General features: G+C 35.9%; 1 protein-coding gene across 1 annotated transcript in view; it reads right to left on the minus strand.

The window, feature by feature from the left end:
* The window catches only part of ABCA13 (ATP binding cassette subfamily A member 13), a 169,136-nt gene that overhangs the window by 14,140 nt on the left and 133,348 nt on the right, over positions 1–21,648 (minus strand). Inside the window, exons 49-52 of the mRNA XM_054285153.1 lie at positions 14,393–14,543; positions 6,917–7,051; positions 4,461–4,564; positions 1,795–1,887 (exon numbers count right to left, since the gene is read on the minus strand). Of these exons, the coding sequence (XP_054141128.1) occupies positions 1,795–1,887; positions 4,461–4,564; positions 6,917–7,051; positions 14,393–14,543 (483 nt within the window). The remainder of the gene's footprint in view (positions 1–1,794; positions 1,888–4,460; positions 4,565–6,916; positions 7,052–14,392; positions 14,544–21,648) is intronic.

Consider the following 21,648-nt stretch of genomic DNA (forward strand, 5'->3'; position numbering starts at 1 on the left):
AAGTAATATGATGACACTTCCAGCAGGATACTTCTGCATTGATTTACTAACTGTGATCTGAAAGAAGTTTATCTACAGAGGCAGTGCAGCAAGTTGAGAAATGACTGCCTTATTTATATGAATAAGTGCAGACTTATGAGTATGCTTTTGATGTCTTGTTTCCATAAGAGGGAAGATAGAAAGATGCTGCTAAAGGAAACATCAGAAGTGTCAAAAAAAATTACAAAGTCACTGATAAGATAAAGGGGAAGGTAGCCTTTGTGGACTGTCTGATTTTGTCCTCTCAAGGTCAAGCTGACAAGACAGAGACATGTACTCAATCCAGAGGATTTGAAACATAAGAACTGAAGACTCACATTCCTCCCAGCTAACTTTATACACTCAGCTGAAGTGCCCAAGTAATACCATTTTTCCTGAGTGGGGGGACATACATCTTCAAATAGCATTTTCGCCTGTCTAAGATCTGAACTGTCCTTTACATACTGAGTTACACCGTCCTCTATGTATGATCTGTTTCTCATACGAAAGAAATAAAGGATGCCTTCACACTCACTAATCTACTCCAGCCAGTGAGATAACAGGCCACCCTATGCTAGGAAATTTGGGAAGACACAAGATGGCAGAGGCAAAGACCTAGATATGAAAGAGGAAGAAACTGCTGCCAATAAACTGACTTCTCATGCCTGCAGAAATTGAAGCAAATAGGCACAGAAAGTTGTGCAAACATGAAAAGAAGGCTACAATCACACAGAATCATCAGAATTAGAGATGCAGATATCAATGTTTTTTCCACTATCTGTATTGTAATATCTCTAACTGAAAGTTTGTCTCCATGAAACAAACTTGAAAGGAGGGAGCGAGTGTGAGTCAGGCCCATCTTGCTAATGCAGCTGTGGAGCAAGGATCTATGGTTCTACCCAAAAGGAAGGCCAGAAAGCCAAAAGGGTTGTCATAGCACAAGAAGTTGTCCCAAGCACATAACTTCTGCCTTATAAGCATGGCAGACAGCAATTCCAAAGCATTTCTGTAGAGCTTGTTCCCAATATCAAGTGCATCTGCACTTAAGAGAACTAAGTGCTGAGCTAGTACAAAGCAGTGTAGCTTTGCTGCTTGTAAATGAGCTGTATCATCTTACACAGCTGATTGTCTGTATGTCCTAACAATTACATTTACAACTGAATGTAAATGTTCTAGCTATAAGTTGCAGCAACTTTCCCCTCAGCTTCCGATCCTGTTTCCTTTATGGTGGTTTGAGCACATCCTCTGAATTAAACATTCTCATTAATAGATATCAGATTAACTCATGAGCAGAGTTCAAACAGAAAAGAGGCTTATGCACACCAGGAAAAGGATGTAGAAAACAGCATAAATATCTGCAATTGTCAGTGAATTTTGTAGGGAGCAGAGAGAGTTCAACGTAGATGTTCATACTGGCTGCTGACTTGTTAAAAATGCTTCTTTCTGCTATGAAAAACCCTCAGAAGGAACCAAATTGTATTTCATTGCCATGTTGTAGCCTCACAATGTATTCTTTAGATTATGTGCAGAAGTGCTTCATTTTAGATGCAGATCTGTCTCTTTCAATTACCATTGCAGACTACAAAGCATTTTAGCAATGTCACATGTCAATTTAGCTTGCTAAGTTATCCTAATTGGCTCTTTTTTAAATTCAGTGACAGATGGAAAAAGATGTTCTTAGCAGTCGTAAGTGCTTATGCCTTAGCACTACTAAAGCATCTAGCCAGCTCTTAGATTGAATAAAGATGCAGAAGATTTGATGTTGATGCATAATACCTGTTTTTAATGTGCTGGGGAGAGCCAAGACACTTGAAAGCTCCATTGACCATAATAGCAAGCCTTGTGCAGAGAGCTTCACATTCTTCCATACTGCAAAATAAATCGAGGGGAAAAAACCAAATAATTAGTAGTGAAATCAGAGAACATTTTTTATACCTAACTTTAGTTGAAGTGCAAGAATCTGGACAGATGCAAAACAGGTACACAAAACTTTTGGCTTCAAAGGGTGATAGTCAAAGTTATAACCCTAATCAGTAGGTACCAAAAGCTGTTACCACATGACAGCTAGAAGAGAGCCTTAAACCATCATTTATATTTTAGTCCATACCTTACTGGACAATTCTGGTCAGAATATAAAGGTATCATTACCACAGGCAAATGCCTCATAAGCAATCTCAGGAATGCCACTGATGGAGTCATGAACTCTGTTATTCTCTTTAATACAGGTTCATGGTTATTCTGAGCTAAAGGATAAAGGGAGAAGAAGGAAAAGCTTGCTCAGCCTTTCTTTTGCATAGCACATGGCCTTGAAAAGAAGTTACCCTTAGCCTGATTGCAGGATAGAAGCCAATCCAAACCGCTACAATCCAAACAGAATTCAGGAAATGGAAATGCATCTGAATAGAAAAGCAGGATCCTCCTAGATGTGACTGCTTCAGATGATAAATAATAGCTTTGACTTGTAAAACTTATGGCAGATGGGCTGCTACTCTTCATATTATGCAGAATTGTGTGAGCAGCTCTTTCACAGGAGCATTTTAGACATAAGGAACCAGTCAGGACACACCCACCATCTCAAAGAGGACTCAAAGACTCTTGGTGTTCCTACAATTCCCTGTGTGCCCTCCCCAGCCCTTCTGAGACAGCTAAACAAGAGATGTCTTGTGTGCCTCAGCCATGGGCCAGTCCAAATCAAAGTGCTTGGACTTTGATTCAAATCAAAGTGCTTTGACTGAACAAACACTGGCAATTAAGTTCCGCCCTAGGAACAATTTCCTTATAACATGACAAGGCTGTGGTGAGAACTGTGATGTCTGAGACAGACAGGGAGAGAGCTGACACATCTTCCCACAAATCAGGAAGTTCACTGAATGACTCCTAATGCTCCTCTTGGCATAATGCTCCCCAGCTGTGGCAAAATTACACAAATTTAGGGCTCTAGAGACAGTTGATAAAACCTCACTCCTTCCCAGTTAAAACAGAAGCTTTGTCTCAGATTTGTAAGTAAAAAATTGTCTCAGAAAAGTAGGTCAACAGCCCTCAAAACCTGATTTTTACACAGCAAACCCTCTCTATACCTTACACATGTATTTGCTGACATGTACAAAAGTTTACTTCATATGTAAAATTCCTGCACTTATACAAATAAATAATCTCAAAGCCCCAATGGCCTTCAGAAAATAGTATAAATAGTATAAAATAATTTCTCCTTCCTTCACCCTGGCACAACAATTTGAACAGTAACATTGTACTTATGGTCTGCTTCAAGTCATTCATTTGTAGAGTTAAATGTGTGGTTAGTACAATTTGATGATTTTTGTTTGTTTACATCATATTAGTAATGAGATCACAGGTCTCTTCTATTTAGCTGGTGTTTGACAACTAGAGGTTGTCAATCTGGGCTAAAAAATCAAAGCATATTTTTTCCTGAAAATCACAGAGCTGAATTCACAATGCATGTCCCACTTTCCCTAAATGAGTGTGCTGGCAAGCACTTGGCCATCAAACCCAGGTACATGAATTTTAAAATTCAGCTTCTGTAAATAAAACACTAAAAAATTTTTGGAAAATTTTTCCATCAATGATGGACTGGGAAAACAAATTCATCTTAACAATATCTGAAAAAAATATGAAAATATAAAACATTGGAGGAAGTTTGGCCACATTCCTTTATTAATTCATCTGTACTTCAAATCTCATTTCTCAAATGTTTCATTGCTGTTCTGATAATTGAATTTTCTCTTCTCTGAACATGTTTTCATGATCTTTCCCTCATTTAAAGGAATTTTTAATATAATTATACATACCATATATATATTTATATACATTACCTGAGGGAACATTTAATTTATTTCACTTCACTATAGATGTTACAAAACAGTATTGATGTTTCCTCCATTAAACCAATATGCCAGTGACCATATCAGAGAACTGACAAGATATTTAATGTAGATGGACTCTTCTAAGAGGATGGGGTCTCTCCTACCATTTCCAGTAGTGCATAAGAGAATAGCTGACGCATCCATTTTGAGGATGCCATGGCTTACTCTTTTCACATACTGATGCAAATCAGAAAATTAATAAAATCAGAAGGTTTTTCACTCACACCTCCTTTTGTAAGGATTTTTAAGGTAGCCAAATACAAAAAAGTAACCTGATGTTCCAAGCAAGAAGAGAAACTACAACACTGAGCAAAAAGAGCATGGAAAAAGAAGAATTACATAATCTTTGCTGTGCTTGCAGCCCCTTGAGCAACACTCTATTTTTTAAAAATTAAATACGAAAAATATTTGGGATTTAAATAGGTTTCTTTTTCATGAATAGGAAGGAATTACCATAAAATTTCAAGAATTAATCTGTGTTTCACAACAGAGTGAGCAGGTTTTCAGAATATACTCTTCTGCAACACAGGAATATGCTGGCTGCTGGGATAAGGGTCTTACCTGTGGGATGTCAGCACAGCTGCACAGCCATCCTGAACTTCCTTCAGGATAGCTTTCCAAAGGTACCGTTTAGAGCAGGGATCCATCCCAGAGCTGGGCTCATCCTACAGGAAAAATGAAAATGACACAGCAGCATGGAAAAAGCACACCACAGGTTCTGCCCAGCATGAAGAATTAACACAGTTCACAATAAAATCATGTGTTTTTCTCTTTAAATGTCACAATTTCAGAGGGCCACTTAAGTGATACCCTGATCAATGTTTTGCTTTAACACATACAGTTTGATGTCTAAATTTATGGAAGGCATATTTTAGTAAAGAAGTATATATATATAAAAACAATATTTAAATATAATCTATGTGTACTTATAAATGCTGATCATTTATATAAATTTTTATATATAATATATGTATAGCTATAAGTATTTATTATATCTGTTTAATTATATGCATATACTCTTTTTGATAAGAGAGACTTGGAAGTAGTTCTTCTCATTTTCTGGAAGGATTTGGTGACTGTTTCTGATCTGCATACACATCTGCCATGAGCACAAACAACTGGAGAAGTCCTATAGCTCCCAGATGTCTACACTGCCCATCCCACATCCAGGTGTTTGATAAGATGTTTGGATTTGACATCTTATAGCAGTTACTCCCACAGCCCTTTTAAGAGAAATTTTCAACCACAGAGGAGAGAATTCACAGGATAAAATAGCATTAACTCAGTGCAAAGAAACTGGCAAACCCATTTCCCACTTGGATATCTTTCATGGAGGAAGACGTTGTTACAAAATCTTCATTGCCCCTTCTTATCTATTCCTCCTTTCCTCCCTAAATAAAATTTTTAACTTCATCCATTCATAGAAACAAAAGGAATTATATTTGATTGATAAATCCAGTCTCTGTCACTACAAAACTAGGAAGAAGGAAATTCTTCCAGTTGCTTTTATCCAGCGGAATTCCATGGGGAGTGTCAGCACCTGGTAGACAAGTATGGCTTTGCCCAGAGTATTTTCAACAAGGAATCCCAGCTGAAACCTGGAAGAAAAGTTTTCAAGAAACAAAGCAAACAAAACATCCAGTTTGAAGCTAATTTTAGTGCTTCACTGCCAATGTCAGAGGTTAAAGAATTTAGTTCAGTCTTCCATTATCTGTGTATTGCTAACAAAGAAAACAAAAAACACAATAAACATAAAGCAACCTACAATGATGCTCAAATTAATAGTATGATCCTGGATGCAATTTAAAAGCAGAACCAATAGTTTATATTGGTGTCTTTGCTTTCAGACGAAATAATAAAAATACCCTCCTTTTAAAATATTGAAAAATTCTTTTAGCTTTCTAAAACCAGCAAATGTTTTGAAGAATTTTACATGTTTAGATATCTTTCTTTCCTATTTTCATTATATATGCAACAGTCTGTGCCCTGCAGCAAAGAGTAGGCTGAAATGGATACTTGCAGTAGTACATTGTCATAAAGACATTCAAAACCAGTTGGAGCATTTCCTAAGATCAGGAATAAAACACTGATTTAAGATAATCTCCTCCTTTTACTAGCTGAACAAGGGCCAGTTAAAGCAAAAAAAATGCAAATAAAATGTTTTCTCTTAAAAATGAGGCAACAATAGGCAGTTAGAAGCAGTAAAATATTTCTAATCTTCTGAAACACAAACCATAGAGAACAACTATTTTATCTCATTCTGGTTTGCCTGTGATCTTTTCCTGGAAGCCCAGGAATCCCCCTGAACTCTGAGGAGCAGCTTTCCTACCCTTGACTGTTTTGAAAGGTTTATTGCACTGGTTTAGCTCTTCCCAGCCAAGTTTTAAGAAAGTGAGGTTCAATATTCTCTAGTGAAACAACAGGCAATGGTATGAAAGAGAATGCAGTCTTGTAACGATGCAGTTCTCAAAACTTTGTGGCTCCCTCATCTTCAATACAGAAGGCATTGTTTATGCTGGAGGGGCCAGTGCCAGGCCTAAATGGGCAGTAGTATGCAAGAACCAAAACAACCGGGGATAAGTTATTCAAATGAATATAATTCAGAAGTATTGCTTGACTGGGTTACTTCTAAATGCAACAAAATGTAAGAACTAGTCAGATTTATGAAATAAATACAACCTAGTAAGAATTAGGAGTATCCTGAAAGAACATGGGTCAATTAAACACGTATTTGCACCGTGGAATACTACAATTGTATTTGTGTTGATGGCTCTTTTTTTTGCTCATCCTATTGCTCCAAGGAAGAATAAAATAAGGAAAGAAAAGCAATTTCATTTTCTATTTTTAGGAGCACTGGAGAATAAAATTAAAGCCATTAATACAGCAGAACAAAGAAGACAGTTGTACATTAATTACTCACTGACTGATCAGAAAAACACCTGATGTTCTTTAGAGCAACATACATGACAACAAAATTCAATGCAGCCCATTTTTCGTAACCACCAGATATTACTCACCAGTAAAAGTATTTGGGGTTTACCAACTAAAGCCACAGCAGTAGAGAGCTTCCTCTTTGTGCCAGCACTGTATGTTCTCACCAGTTTGTCAGCGTGGGCGTTGAGGTGTAACCTGTTGACAAGGTCCTCTGCAACCTGTGGTTTGCAAATTTGAAGGCCAACAAAAATGAGACAGATTACATAGCATTTGTGCATAGATTGAAAGAACATTCTGTTCATGCATGTTAAGAAAATGTACATGTTGTTTCCTTATTTATCCACACTTGTTGCACATTATTACTTTTGAATCTTAAACATGGGCAAAAAACTGCCCTGGGGCCCCTTTGTTCTTCAAAAATGATAAGGATTTTCTCATATAGAAGTCTGGCTTTGTCACTGCTCAGCACAGTCATTTGTATTTGGTTTATGTCCATGGGTCAATGATCTAAAATGCCTCTCATTTCAACGTATTCTCTTCTATTTATTTGATCAAATACCTGAGTAATTGAAAATTCAAGAAAAAAAACCTCCATCAGCTACAAAAAAAGATGAAAATGTCAGAAAACCAAGTCACAGTTGTAGATTTAGAGCTTCTTGAAGACAAAATGTAACAGGATCAAATTAATATAACTTTTTAATAACTGGGTGGGGTAAATTGATCCTAGCTGGATTGGTTTTAATTGCTTTAACAAGAATTTATGATCCGAGCAAGCTGGGAAGGCATGTGAGCATAGCTGGAGACGGCGCTCATGCTGTCCCCTATGGCCTTTTTCTTTACCCTGTGTCAGAGACAATCCTGACATACAAGGTTCCCTAAAATACTGGTGCTAGAGAATATTAAATGCAGCAATAATCTTAATCCATCCATATCAGCTACTACTGCTAGACTGCCCATGGAGATACAGCTCAAAACTACAAGGGACACAGCAGAAACTTTTCTGCTTGCTGCTGCCAAATGCAAAGCAGCAGGTGTTTGGCATGGACTCCTGGGGGGGCTGTGTCATCAAGGAGTGATCAACCCTATAACAGAGCAAGTGTGTCTTCTACCTGCATGTAGGACAGGTGGAAGATTCTTGTAAAACAAGGAGTTGCATCGTGCTCTTATTGCCCAACATTAACTGCCAGAGCATCCGTGGCATATGGTTCATTCTCTTTGCTTCCTCTACATTGCCTTCAGCAAAAAGCAAGGAGGGACTTGAAAGCTTAGTTATATCACATGGACAGTCTCCACTTAATTCAAAATTCCAATTGAAAAATAAAAGAAAAAATAATATTGTGAATTATTATTCACTATCCATCATAAACCAATTACCACAAGCATAATAATTCTTTCTATAGAAGATTTTTATGCAAGCATCTTTGGAAATTATCAAGATATTCATGACCCTTTTAGCAAGATTTTTCAAGTGATACTTAGAAAAGTAAGAAACATCTCTGAGAGAAAGTTGTCTGTAAGAAGGAACAATGCTGCAGAGGTGAGAATCTTCATATTCTTGTGGTGATCCTTGGACTGGTATCCATAGACACTGTGTTTGGGGTACCTGGATGTATAACCTGACAGTAGTGCATGTTCTCATACAAAACCCACATTTCAGAAATATTGCTCTGTCTACTTTAGATGCAGAGAGGCGTTTGTTTTTTTGGTTTTTTTTTAAATCATAGCAACTGTTAAATTAGCCACAGGTAATATATTGAAAAGTTCAAGTCTTCTGATGTATCAAAAGTTAATTCACAGTAACTTACTTCCAATTAGAGGTTATAGCTGTGGCTTTAAGAATGGTTAATCACCTAAGCTATATTCTAAGATAAGATAGCTGAGCTTTGTTTTGTTATGCGTTTTTTTTTTTTTACTTCCAAATACAGGTCTTATTATACACCAAAGCAACACACAAAGTAAGTCTTCTAAAGCATGTCGTAGACACCTTATCCTGTCTACAAAACTGACTTGACAGCTACTACTGGGAATGTATAAATGCTAGTGACTAAAGGATTATCCTCCTAAATATTCACGAACAGTCACACAAATTACACAGAAGATCTCATAAGAATTTAAGAGCAGAATGTGAAAAAATATGCAACCCCATGTTTACATCAAATATACATTTTAAACTTCAGTAAGCTTCAAGAGTAATTGAGGACCATGCATCACAGCTGAAACGTAGTCAAAACTATTCTTTAGCTACGACTAGAATAATTTTTTCTGACTGCTTTGAGGTGTCACCTAAAGTCAGCAAAATGCCTTTTGTTTTTTTTAGAGAGACAACGAATGCTGCATGGGGAAGAATTTAGAAGGTCAAGGAATAGTACCAGAAAAAGAAGAAAGTAACTATTCAAATTAGATGTGTCTTCTTGTAGTCTGTAGCCCCCAAGGAGACTCAATCATGTCAGGTATGAGCACAAAGCTCTTTGTAGGGAGCAGCATTAAAAAGAACTAAATTTGCAAAATTTGTAATTCCTCACATTGAATACTCCTCTCTCTGTTGTGTGCTCAAGTATTCAGCATGGCTCCACAATTTACTATTTCCTACAAGGAGGTAAAGCCTGGCAAGCATCCTGCTACAGAAATTTTCAAGACAAGGTTTAAAAGCTAAATAGGTAAAAGGAGAGGTGTGCGAACCATTTCATAGTACCCACTTTGCTGCCGCTTTAAATGTGGAGAGTTTCCAAGAAAAACCTTGCACGTTACCACAGTGCACAACACAATCTGGCCTCCTATCCAGGTACACTTCTTTGGTGCAAAATATCAAATTAGAACTGTTTTGGAACTGAATCACATCAGCAACATAAAGGCAGAAGGAAGGGCCAACTTCCTTATTCCCAAGTATTTCCCAGTTTCACCTAAAAAAGTCTCCTGTTCCTGCAACCTCCCTCAAATCTTATATTTCAAAAGAGCACTACAGACTATGGTTCAGCAAATATGAGAATATAGAACTCAATCTTCTTTTAAGAGATGACCCCAAGACTTTTTTCTTTAATGCATATTATAAGATTTCCAGTAATGCTTCAACTTCATCAATAATATCTAAGCAACAACAAAACAGCAATTTCAATGAAATTAGAAATATATATTAGCTATATTGTAGAGGAGCCTGAATATCTCCATTACAACTTCATTTGTCTGTATAGCCAGTGATTTTTATCATAGTACACTGTAATGTAAATACAAAAATCCCTCTTAAATTACTTTAAATGAAAGTCAGAATTGAGCATGTGATCAATCTGCAGATACAGATACACATTTAGGCAGGAGAATTACAGTTCTAATAATTTCCTTTCTGTAGTGAATGTAAGATATATACACAAGCACCTTCTCTCCCTCCTTGTCATATTTATCATGATGCTCCATTTGAATAATATTTCATTGACCTTCAGCAGCAAAAAATGAGAAAATACATCAATTTATTTAGTAAGCTGTTAACATTGAGGCCAAATCAAAAGCTACAGTTATATACAAATACATATATTGTAAGCACACTCGAACCATGAAAATATTTGATGTCTATTCATGGCTGTAATAATGTATTTAAACTGTTTCCTTCCTTTCTCCCCACACCAGCAGTAAAAATTATAACAGATTTCACATCTATCAGCTAGAAATTTCCCTATTTTCCAATATTTCTCAAATTTTTTTCTTTTTTTCTTATCAGTTCTAATATACTTAGCAAAAGATTTTCCCCAAAATTAATTTGGGTAAGTCCACCTAGTTTTAGAACAGGCATTGGAAAGAGCCCTTCAATCTGTAGCATCTAAACAAAATCCCCCAATACTTTGTGGAGTTTCTGAAGACAACATTCATTCCAGAAGAGGCAATAAGATAACTTTTTACACACATGCCAATATCTGTGGGAGTAATGGTCAAAACAAGCATGGCCTCCTCCATCCACCAGGGAACTAAGAGATCCATTCCACTGAAAAGCAGTAATTGTGTAACCACTAATGCCTATGGGCTTCCACTCCCTTTAAAAATTACCTCCAAGAGTCAAGTAAATTATTAAGTTGTTCTAAGGACTTTCAGTGTGTGTGTCTTCCAGAAAAACTGGGAGTTATCAATCTATTGAAAGACTAGAATCAATCTATTCAAAGACTAGAAGCATCATGGTTTGTCTATCTTGACTTGAAAGGTTGTATCCATCAGTGTATTCGTTTTCATAATTTCTGACACAACAAATCAAATTGATAACTTCTTACTTTATTTAAACAAATCCTTGTAAAGCAAATCTGATCCAATACTGAAAATGTGTATCATACCCAGTTGAAATGATAATAAACATGGATTGAATTTTCGAGTAATCTGAAAAATAACTTTACATGTCCAAAGTAGTAATTCAAAGTTGGAGGTTCTGAGTAAGTGGATACAGTGTAGTTTGAACATCCTAAACAGCAATCATTCATCAATTCCACACAAAACAGTATGTATTTGGCTTTCAGGTAAACTTAGAGTTTTTTGATTCCTTATATTTGGAAAGTGTATATCCATGGCCAAGTTTCTGGGGAAGAGTATTTTTTATCCCAAAATCTCATAAAACTGTACACACTAATTCTGCTTGGAGCCTGAAAATAAGTAAACATACAAAGAATGCATGAATTTACAGATTCCCATTTCCAGCACCTATAGAATATAGCATATAAGGAAATCATTGAGATTCTAGAATCAGACCAAAATCTTCCTGGAGAGTTATGAAAAGAGAGAGCATACTGGAACTCCAAAAAAGTTACCTCAGAAGACCCGATAAAGCTTCTTTTGAGATTTGTAACAGAAGTTTTTATGCTAATGAGGGATGCCATTTGATGCTATGCTAATAATTTTAATTTTTTAACAAGATGAGTACTGTGCTTTGGAACAAATTGAGATCTTGGAAGTTGATATATTAAAGAAATAAAAATTAAAAGTATTATTCTTAATCAATATCCTTCTAAATAACCTAAAAGTTTTACTCTAATTTTTCCAATTTTGAACAAAAAGAAACTTTCAGAGCAGATTTGTGAAATATAAAACCTTCACATTACATGTGAAGCTTAACACTGATAGTAAATGACCCATTTTTCTCCTCCTTTCCCATTCGTTTAATTACTGTTTTGGAACATTAAGTGCACTCAACTTTATGTCAGGCACTTAACTCCTGCTGCTGATAAATTTGTCTAGCAAAGGATTTGGTCCTTGACATTAGTGCTTCAATAGACAACTTCAGCAGCAGCACAACCTGTGAGTCACCTTCCTGCTCACCAATTTCTTAAAAAACAAAGTGAATATATGTTTCTTTTGTTATCAAACCAATGTACTCTCTAGACTATATGTGTCTGTGCATATTAGTGTAATTAGTCACTGAGGCAGGCTTGGAGAGCTGTATCATAGGCAGGAGGGAATGATGAGAAAATAACAGCTTATGTTTCCATACAGCTGCTCCTCTAAAGCATTCCAAAGCCTTATTTTCTTTATAGGCAGCTAAAATGCTCACTTTCTCCAGGCACCAGCCATTTCTGAGTTGAATCACAGCAGCTGTTGAGTGCTTGACAGATGTGCCACACAATCAGGAGGGCCCACTGACAAAAACATTTGTTTTCCTCTGAGATAGCTGCATTTCAGTTTTTGGTGGAGGAAAACCAGAGCAGCTAAATGTTACTTGCAGGAGCGCTTTGATGCCTTGATCGCAAGCATGTGGCAACAAAGTCTGCTCTGCAATCCATGCAGGCAAAAAATTAAGATAACTGAAAAGAAGGATGATCTTTCTTTCACAAACGTGATGCTAAGGCACAGAAGGCTGACTATAAAGAATAGTCTAAGCCTATACCTAGATCATCTGAGGTCCAGGAAGGTTAATGTTTGCCATCTCTCAGCACACACAGTAACATAACTCATATCTAAATGAATGATTTTCATGCATTTGAAGAAGGAAGTGTATTTGATGTACCATACCACTTCAGGAACTCTTCCCTAACTGCTGTGGAGGAGCTGACACTTCATGGAGAAAACAGGTAATTAATTATAGTTGAGGGCTTTAGTGCAATAACAGCCATGCCTTAATATATTTCTTTTAGATCAAGGGAAATAGTTTCAATACTCTTCTAGTAGTCTGAAGTAAAAATTAACACAATAAGTTATGACGGGTAAACAATCAAACAAAAGACTGTATGATAATTTCTGAGCAGTCTGCAAGTAACATGTTAAAACATGTAAAATCCAGGCTTTGCCCTGGACAATGGATACTGCCAAAGACAAGGGACAAAGGCTTGCAAGAATTACTTATTTTCCCCAGAAATACCCAAATTATCAGCTTAAAACAGTAAAAATTCAAAATATTGCCTGTCCTAATGAATACTCAATGACCCTTACAGGAATCCTACTTTTTTTCTGAAACAGTACCTTTCTGCTGAGGAAAAAGAAAGACTACAGAGAATCAGAAAGCAGCCCTCTCACATACAGACAAGGAATTGGTTGCAAACCACTTATTGGACCCTGAGGCAACAGCCAGAAATGCACTAAGTAGTAGGAAAAAAATGAAAAAGCTATTTCAGTTCATGCATTTTTGCTTCTGGAAAAATGAAAGGAAAACAACAGGCACTATTTTGGAGGTTACAAGGGCAGTGCTACAGCAATATCTACTACTTGGGACCAATCTATACAGCAGGAATTGAAAGCTACCCATTTCATGTCACACTACACATTTTCTCGTGTTAATAGAGATGCAATTAAGCAGACAAGACTGAGCAGCTCAAGTCAGGTTGTATTGTAAACTTCCATCTGCTGATACAGGAAAAAACCCCCATATTTTACCCAGTATCTGTTTCATACTTAATTTCTGTATCTGCTGACTTGTTGCCTCATTACAGAAAAAAGTTCAGTCTGCTGATCAACACAGCTACACCTCTATCTGTAAATCCAAGCTCCCAGTGATATTCCTAGATATTGTCAACTTGTATGCTGGTGAGTTCTCAAAGCATTTTCTTTGGCCTTTTCTCCCTGGACAACCCAAGTTTTGTGCGGCAGGTAGAGCATTTAAGAGACTGCTCCCATCTTGAGAAGTTTAAGACAGCAGAATGCTGACAGCTCCTATCCCAGCACCAGGTGTTTCATTTATTTATACAGAATCATACAACAATTTTTAGTTTCTTCAAAGTTAAATGGTATCTCTGAAGAAAAGGGTTTTTCAGAGGTACAAGACTCAAAGCATAGTGTTCTCTAACAGTTCCTCATGTGTGATAGTGAAGGCATTGAACCATTCATAAATTTAATTTTTTAGGGGTTTTGTGCCCAAGATTTCATTTGCAATAATGTTATTTTACTATCTGCAGTGATGTTATAGTGTTTTGAACTGCCATAACAGATAGAAAAAAATCCAAATTATTTAAATAAAATTGTGGTAATGAAAAACCTTATTACTGAAGTTGTTAGGATGAAATATTAGACAGTTTCTCATGTTCAAAAGGTACAATTGTTCTATAAACCCCACAGTCTAGCCAGGCAATAGCTCCCCCTGCAAATCTGTTCTGGATAGTTACCTTATGGATATCTTGCTTTGGAATTCCACGCAGTGTGCAGTAATAATAAAGGTGTTCCCAACCTGTTAAGAGTTCATCTAGGGCATCTTGTTGTGGACAATATCCAATAAGAATACCTTCAGAGCTAGCAGAGAGTATATCCATTTCAGAACTGTTCAAAGAAAAAGAAAAAATTTGAATGTTGTTGAACAAATCCCATGGCCCTGGGTTCCACACTTGGGATACAAGACAAACACACATAACCTGAAGTCTGCAGATAAAGGAGTTTGAGTCTCTTTGCCCTGGTTACTTAGTGCAGCACCACCCACACACAATGCACACTTTTGGTCCCTTTTGGGTTAGCACAGCCACCAGCATGCCACTGTTGTGACAGCATGTGTATCAAGGTCAACAGACCAACAAGTGAAGAAGAGACGTCCATGAGAATTAATGCTCACCAGTTTTACTTCTTTTTTTGGGTAGTACCTGCTCTAAAGAGACACATTTCAAACCATGCATTGCTCATTTGGATATTATACTATATACAATATTATATTCATATCAATCTCATTGAATATTGAAGAGGAAGGACTTGAGACAGAGGGAAATTTTGCTGGGTATTCTTTGTGTGTCTGTGGCCACACATACACATGCGTGCATTCCCTAAACAACAAGAGCAAAACAAAACACAGGATATTAAAGCCCAGTAACTTAAAAGACAATACAAGAAAAAGTATAAAATTATCCTGATTTAAGGACTTTGGCCTTCACTTTGTAGCTCTATAGCATTACTTGAAATTACATTCATTGCTAAGAAACAAGCTTGATTGCAAGGGTGTCTCATTACCCATAATGACACTAAATCTATCCTATTTATTCCAGCATCTAATTCAACACTCAACCATGCTGATTTACATGTACAGAAAGATCTATCAAAATGAAGATACTTAATAATAAAAAAAATCTGAGCTTTGAAGGAAAAAAGTTTTCAAAAGATTCTGAGTAACAGAATATTTTTCCTCTAAGTGGTTTTCTACATTTCTGATTAAAAGAACATAATATATGATTAATCATTCAGACACAAAGTAAATGTGTTAACTGCAGGATCTACAAATACTAGCGGTAGCAAAAATATAAATATGTATCTCCTGTTAACAAGATTCAGGAGTCTGGAGAGAAAAAAAAACCCTGCATTTTTCATAATGAACCACAGCATGAAAATATATTTTAATGCTATCAAAAGATAAATTGACATGATTATGACAAACCTTGCCATAGACTAATTAGAATGGTCCTTTGCTGTTAATGGCAAACTTACAAAATCAGGGTATCTTGGCTGGTTTGGATGGTGCTACATAAGTTATCTGCCTATAGACACCTCTCTAAATAAAGAGTTAGCAAAAAATAGAAGGTGATAGGGGAAAGAGAATAACAGGAATGTTCCTCATTAATTTATATCCATCTATAGGACATTTTCAATGGAGTATATCCAGAATTTTTACTGTCTCAGTTTCCAATAATACATATGGCAAATTAAACCCTTTTTCCACAGTCGTCTTTACCATAAGATGTGGATTGAATAATGCTGATCTTACATAACCAGTCAGAAGCAGTGGATTCTGTATTTAATTAATTCTAACATAGCGAAATACTATTCACAGTGAACTGTTAACTAACTAGATGCCGTTGAACATAGAGAGATGTGTCTGAGGTTTGTTTTGCTAGGAAGATTCACACACAGGGTATTCTTTTGGTGCAGCTGCTGTCTTTTGAGAAAAAAGAGTCTGGGCTTTTGATAATATGCCAAGTTCAGTCAGAAGAGAACAAATCTCACTCAGGGGTAATTTCAGGGACATTTACTCAGCATGAACTCTGGAGCTGGATAGAAACATCTTGTCTGCAATGGGCCCCTACCATGAAGAACAAAAAGTTAAATATGGACAGCTGCAAAATAACCACAGACATCTAATGTTCTTTGGCTAGAACTATATTAGAGCCTCCTTATCCAGTTTGCATCAGGAAATAAAAAGTGTCCTCAGTGCTAATTGTACACGCAGGATTCTAGTGCTCTGCCCGTCTAATACACCCAGTCTTGGGTGAACAGTATCCCAGCCACTGACCTTTAGCTTTCATAAAGTGAGGGCAAAGTGAGAATGCATCATTTAATATTCTTACTCAGTTTGATCCCCTATCTTGCAACTTTATCCATTAGTGCTGACCCTGAACACTTCAAGACCTCCCATTAACGCAGAGATTCTATGGCACTCACTAAAGAACTCACGGACCTTTCCACCTCACTCCTCCCCCTCATCTCTTTATCTGTCAACTCAAAAACAATCCAACCAGAAGACCAAAACAAAAAAAAAGTCATATTAGGATACTTTTTTTTTTTTTTAATGTGCAGTATAATGCCTTGTCTTCCCTTATCAACATCACAGAGTAGATTTCCAAATCAAAATTCTGGACATTATCGTTCAGTTTTGTTTAGCCAGGTCCTACATTTTTTCAGAAGGTATAAACAATATAAATAAAAAATAGATGAAAGAAAAACACATTATCATTTTTAATTATAGGAGATATTGTACAACAGAAAACAAGCTCCTGTCTTAGCAAATTGATTTTCCTTGAAATTCAATTAATCTCTCAGATATCATTTTTAAGGGTTTGAATTAAATGACCATTTCAAGTAGTGATGGCTTGATATCAGAAAATCTTCTCAGTAAATTATATACTGTAAATATTTTTCCCTTTTTTTTCAAAAAATTTCTGATTTGATTCATTAAACTAATTATAATCCTTTTCTTCCTTAACAAATATTATCATATATGCTATTATCAGAAATAAACTCAAAAGATATATTTTTAATATTTTCTAAAATATAGATTAGCATGCAGCAAAATGCTGATTCTTTTTATTCTCAAGCCAGAGAAAAACAGCCATTTGTTTTCTGCCCTATTATTATCAGGATGCCATAATTTTTCACTAAACTATTCACATTAAAAACAAGACATACAGGAGGAAAAAATCAGCTCATTTTTTAAATAGAGAGAAAGAACATGTAAGTATGAATTCCAACCCCTCTTAGGCTTTTGTCCATAGTACCGTAGACACAATGAAATCTAATGTATTATCTAAAAACTATGGGGATTAAAACACTTTTACACTAAGCTTTTACACTACTACACAACTTTCTGTATCTTTATAATAACACAGCGTACTTGTTATCTATAAATTTTGATAGTAATTTTGATTACATTATCTGATCAAGATATAAAACATATTTTCTTCATTTTCCTACTTCATTTTTGGACTACATCCTTATGTTCAGTCAATACTTCCCCTCGTTAGTTAAACTTTCCTTTAGAGTGAACAGCTGCAACAAATGACATCACTGGAATATTTCCAGAAATCTTTATTTTTAAATATAGTCTTAAAGTTGCAGAATTTTATTTCTAGAGCTCCTTTAGAAATGGTCAACAGAACATCTGGCATCCTCAAGAAAAATAGTGGAGTCTAGCACTTGAAGCGTGGAAGATTTTCTATTCTATCCCCGTCTAAGTATTTTGGTGAGAATAATGATATTTTGGTGCAAGACATCCTGAGAAAATGTCCAGGACTCAATAAGACTTTCCTCACTATGGAATGTTCACCTTATAGGTTTATACTATTGAGGAAAGAAACTTGCCAGGTTTTCAAGATACTGAGATCATAAACCAAAATCAGAATATAGAAAATTTTTGATTCAGAACTGTTCATCCACAGACCATTGCAAGGCTTTTTATATTGATCTATTTATTCTGAGTGCTTAAAGAAAGCCCTGCAATATGATTACAGGTTATATGGGGGTGGCATGGGGCACTCTAGTCAGAAGCCTTTGCTGACACTGAAAGGAGACATAACCACTGGGATGAGTGAATACGATCCTGGACAATACCTGTTTCCTTCTCCTGTGAAAACAGGACCTGCAGTTTCCAGAAGGCAAGTGTGGCTATTGCAGAACTAGATTTGGATTTTTACCATGGTTATTACCAACATTGCTTATAGGTGGTTGTGGGCTGTAATTCAAAGGTAAGCCTCAGTGCTGCGTTTTCAGAGACAACTCAGTATCCTGAAATCAGTCTTATGGCTGGTTTTGGAAAAATCCTTTCACTTTTGTCTCTGCTGTGCACTTTGTTTCACTTTTATATGCTTTTTCTGCAGTTTTTCAATGCAATTAAAAGCAGTGATATATTTGGTACTTACAATACCACATGTATATATCTGCTTCTACAGAGAGATAAATTCCATTAATGAGTCAAAATGAAATATAAATTTACAAATTGTGAAAGTACTTAGACATTTCATTGTACTTGTAACTGCACATTCAATTCAGTGCATACTAATGCTCAATTAACATTACAAAAAATCAAGGTTAAAATATAATTAATGTAACTATAACTTCATTATAATTAGACTAATTATACTGATATACAGTGTAAAAACAGCCATTTCAGCCATTGTATTTATGTAAATTTATTCTTCCTTTCAAGTTAAGCTATTTGAACTACATTTTAATTATTTATCAAGCTGAATATCATACCTATCAAAAGAGTTGAAGTTCTAGCTATAAAGAAATATTTTACTTTTCCTTCTTTGTAGAGCAGTTCTTTGCTCCTATGACTTTGTAATCCAACAGCTGAGGTGACTGACACAATTCAAATAGGATGGGGAATTGCTGTCATGGAAGATCTCGGTGCAGAAGGAAGATGGAAATTCATGGGAGATAAATTAATTACACGAGGAAGACTGCCAAATGCTTCAGTCTTTGATGGGGCAACTTATGAATAAGATGTTACCTGGTTTCTCTATTTTTTTGCATATGCATCCCACTACACTCTAAGTATGAACTTGAAGTCATCTCCATTCAGCAAAGTACAACAGAAAAGATTGCAAAATAGAGGGCACCAAAAAGACAAACAAACCACCAGTCACATATTCATTATTTTACATTGACCTTGCCATGACACATAAAAGAATTTTGATATTTTCTCTTCAAATCTATGTTTAGTGCTCTTCACTTTAGAGAGCCTTTATGACAGTGTCACTAAGGAGGGTTTAAACACAAGTATAGAAAGGGGAAGAAAACAAAGGTTGGCCAAAGAACACACAAACACAAAAAAGTGGAACAGATGTACAGTATCTGCTGATACATTAGCCCAGCAGACATTCAAAGGCTATGAAGACTCATTTTGTTCTCTTTTGTTATAATACTTTCTTAAGTGTCAGCTTTTCTTTGTTCATATTCAACGCAGACCTTACTTCTTCAAGCTGTTTAACAAAAATGTAACTACAAAAATGTTTACAGTTTCCTTCACTACCTTTCATTTAGACAGCTCCTACGCTGCTGACAATCTAGTTATGGCAGTAGAGCGAAGCATGAGATAATTTTAGTCCATTTTTACTCTTGTAGAGCAACAGCTGTGCTACAGAGAACACAAAGAACTCCTCTAATTGTCAGGCAGATCATGCTGTTAATTATTAAACATATTTAGGCTTTGCAACTCTTTAAAAGCCTGTCGGTCTCTTAATGTCTTATACAACCATACTTTCTAAGTACAAATAAACAAACCTTATTCAAATATTCTACTTTCTAGTAATTATTGGTTTTACTTTTGATATTTTCACCCTTTATGAGAGGTACTCCTGATACTTTGCTATCATTATTTTGTTTCCAAGCCTTCTGAAGTAACTGTTTCAATGCTGCTCATTTCTTTGTCACTCTTCAATATTGAGGTGGCAAATATCCCTAATATGGAGACACACTCTCTAGGAGCTAACTACTTTTCTGTTTCTTTTGCACAGATATGTCGCTGATAACAGTGATATTAATGAGGTACACAAAACAATTAAAAAGTAAAATCCCCTGTGAAAGGCATTATATTCACATGATTGGCTGTGGTTGGTCATAAATTCCTATTACTTCTCTGACTATTTTAATTACATAAGAGTAACAACTAGAATGGTCCTACAAAGGTTATATAAGTCGCCTAAAACATTTTCTGCAGAGGGATATGAAAACTAGAAAAAAACAAGTTTTTTGTAGACTGCTCAGCTTGTATACTATAAATGTGCGTTTGTCACACAAATTGTAAGATACACAGTTCAGGCATACAGTGCATTTAAAATATCTACTTAATTTGTAGTGTGTCAAAAAGAGAAAACCCCAATTAAAACAGATCAGAAGCCTTCCCTCCCCCAAAATCATTTCCCCACCAAAGAAGTCCTGTAAAAACCAATTTTCAGAAAATATGAAGTTGGCTTTAGTTTTTCACAAATATTCCCACTTAATGACGCTCTGACTTATGAATCCCAGTGATACTGAAAATTAACATACATAATACCTATCTTCTATGGATTTTATTAGCTTTTGTTATGCAAACAGACATAGATCTCTCTCAGATTCTTAGGAATAAGCTTTTTTGTTGTTGTTGTTGTATTAAGCATTCAGCAAACAACCAACCTAGAGGACAACAAATCTTTAAAAGTACTTGAAGATGTTGTGAATCTGCTCTTATGTCCTGTTAAAAAGGAAGTTATTTCTCAGAAGATTATTTTAAAAATTTCTTTGAGACTGTAGCAGAAGTTCCTTGAATACAAGTTGATTATTGGTGTTTGAGGCTCTTTCTCTATAAATCCCTGCACTTTTAAGATGTTCTAGGTGGACCTTTCAAAAATTCTTCTTTGTGTTCAACTTATACCTTTGGAAAATCCCATCTTCCATTTCTAGAATTCATGTTGTTCCAAGGTGCAACTGCTGTCTAATAAAACTCAAGGTCATTAGCAGTGCACCTGCCTCAAAAAGACACTCCTGACTTCATTTCAAATTCAGTATTAAGAAGGAAAATGTATGCATGGATTTCTTTGGTTTCTTTGGTTTTTAATTTGTTTTTAAACCAAAAGACTTGAAGCATAGCTATTCAAGGAAATGGAATCTGTTATGAATTAAGGTTTTTCACATGGAATAAAATTAGTTCGGTTTTCCAATGTTCATAATAGTAATTTTACATACTCATTTAGTTATTTGATCATGAAGAATACATCATCAAGGTGAGGTTAAATTAGATGTTAGGAAGAAATTCTTTACTATGAGGGTGGTGAGTCACAGGAACAGGTTGTCCTGGGAAGCCATGGATGCTGCTACATCAAGGTTAGATGTAGATTTGATTAAGCGGGTCTAGTGGAGAGTGTCCCTGCCCAGGGAGGGGGGTTGGAACTACATGACCTTAAAGGTCCTTTCC

Source organism: Melozone crissalis, unplaced genomic scaffold (genome assembly GCF_028551555.1).
Source record: "Melozone crissalis strain CALT ecotype California unplaced genomic scaffold, PUWL_Pcris_2 ptg000042l_1, whole genome shotgun sequence".
Lineage (NCBI taxonomy): Eukaryota > Metazoa > Chordata > Aves > Passeriformes > Passerellidae > Melozone > Melozone crissalis.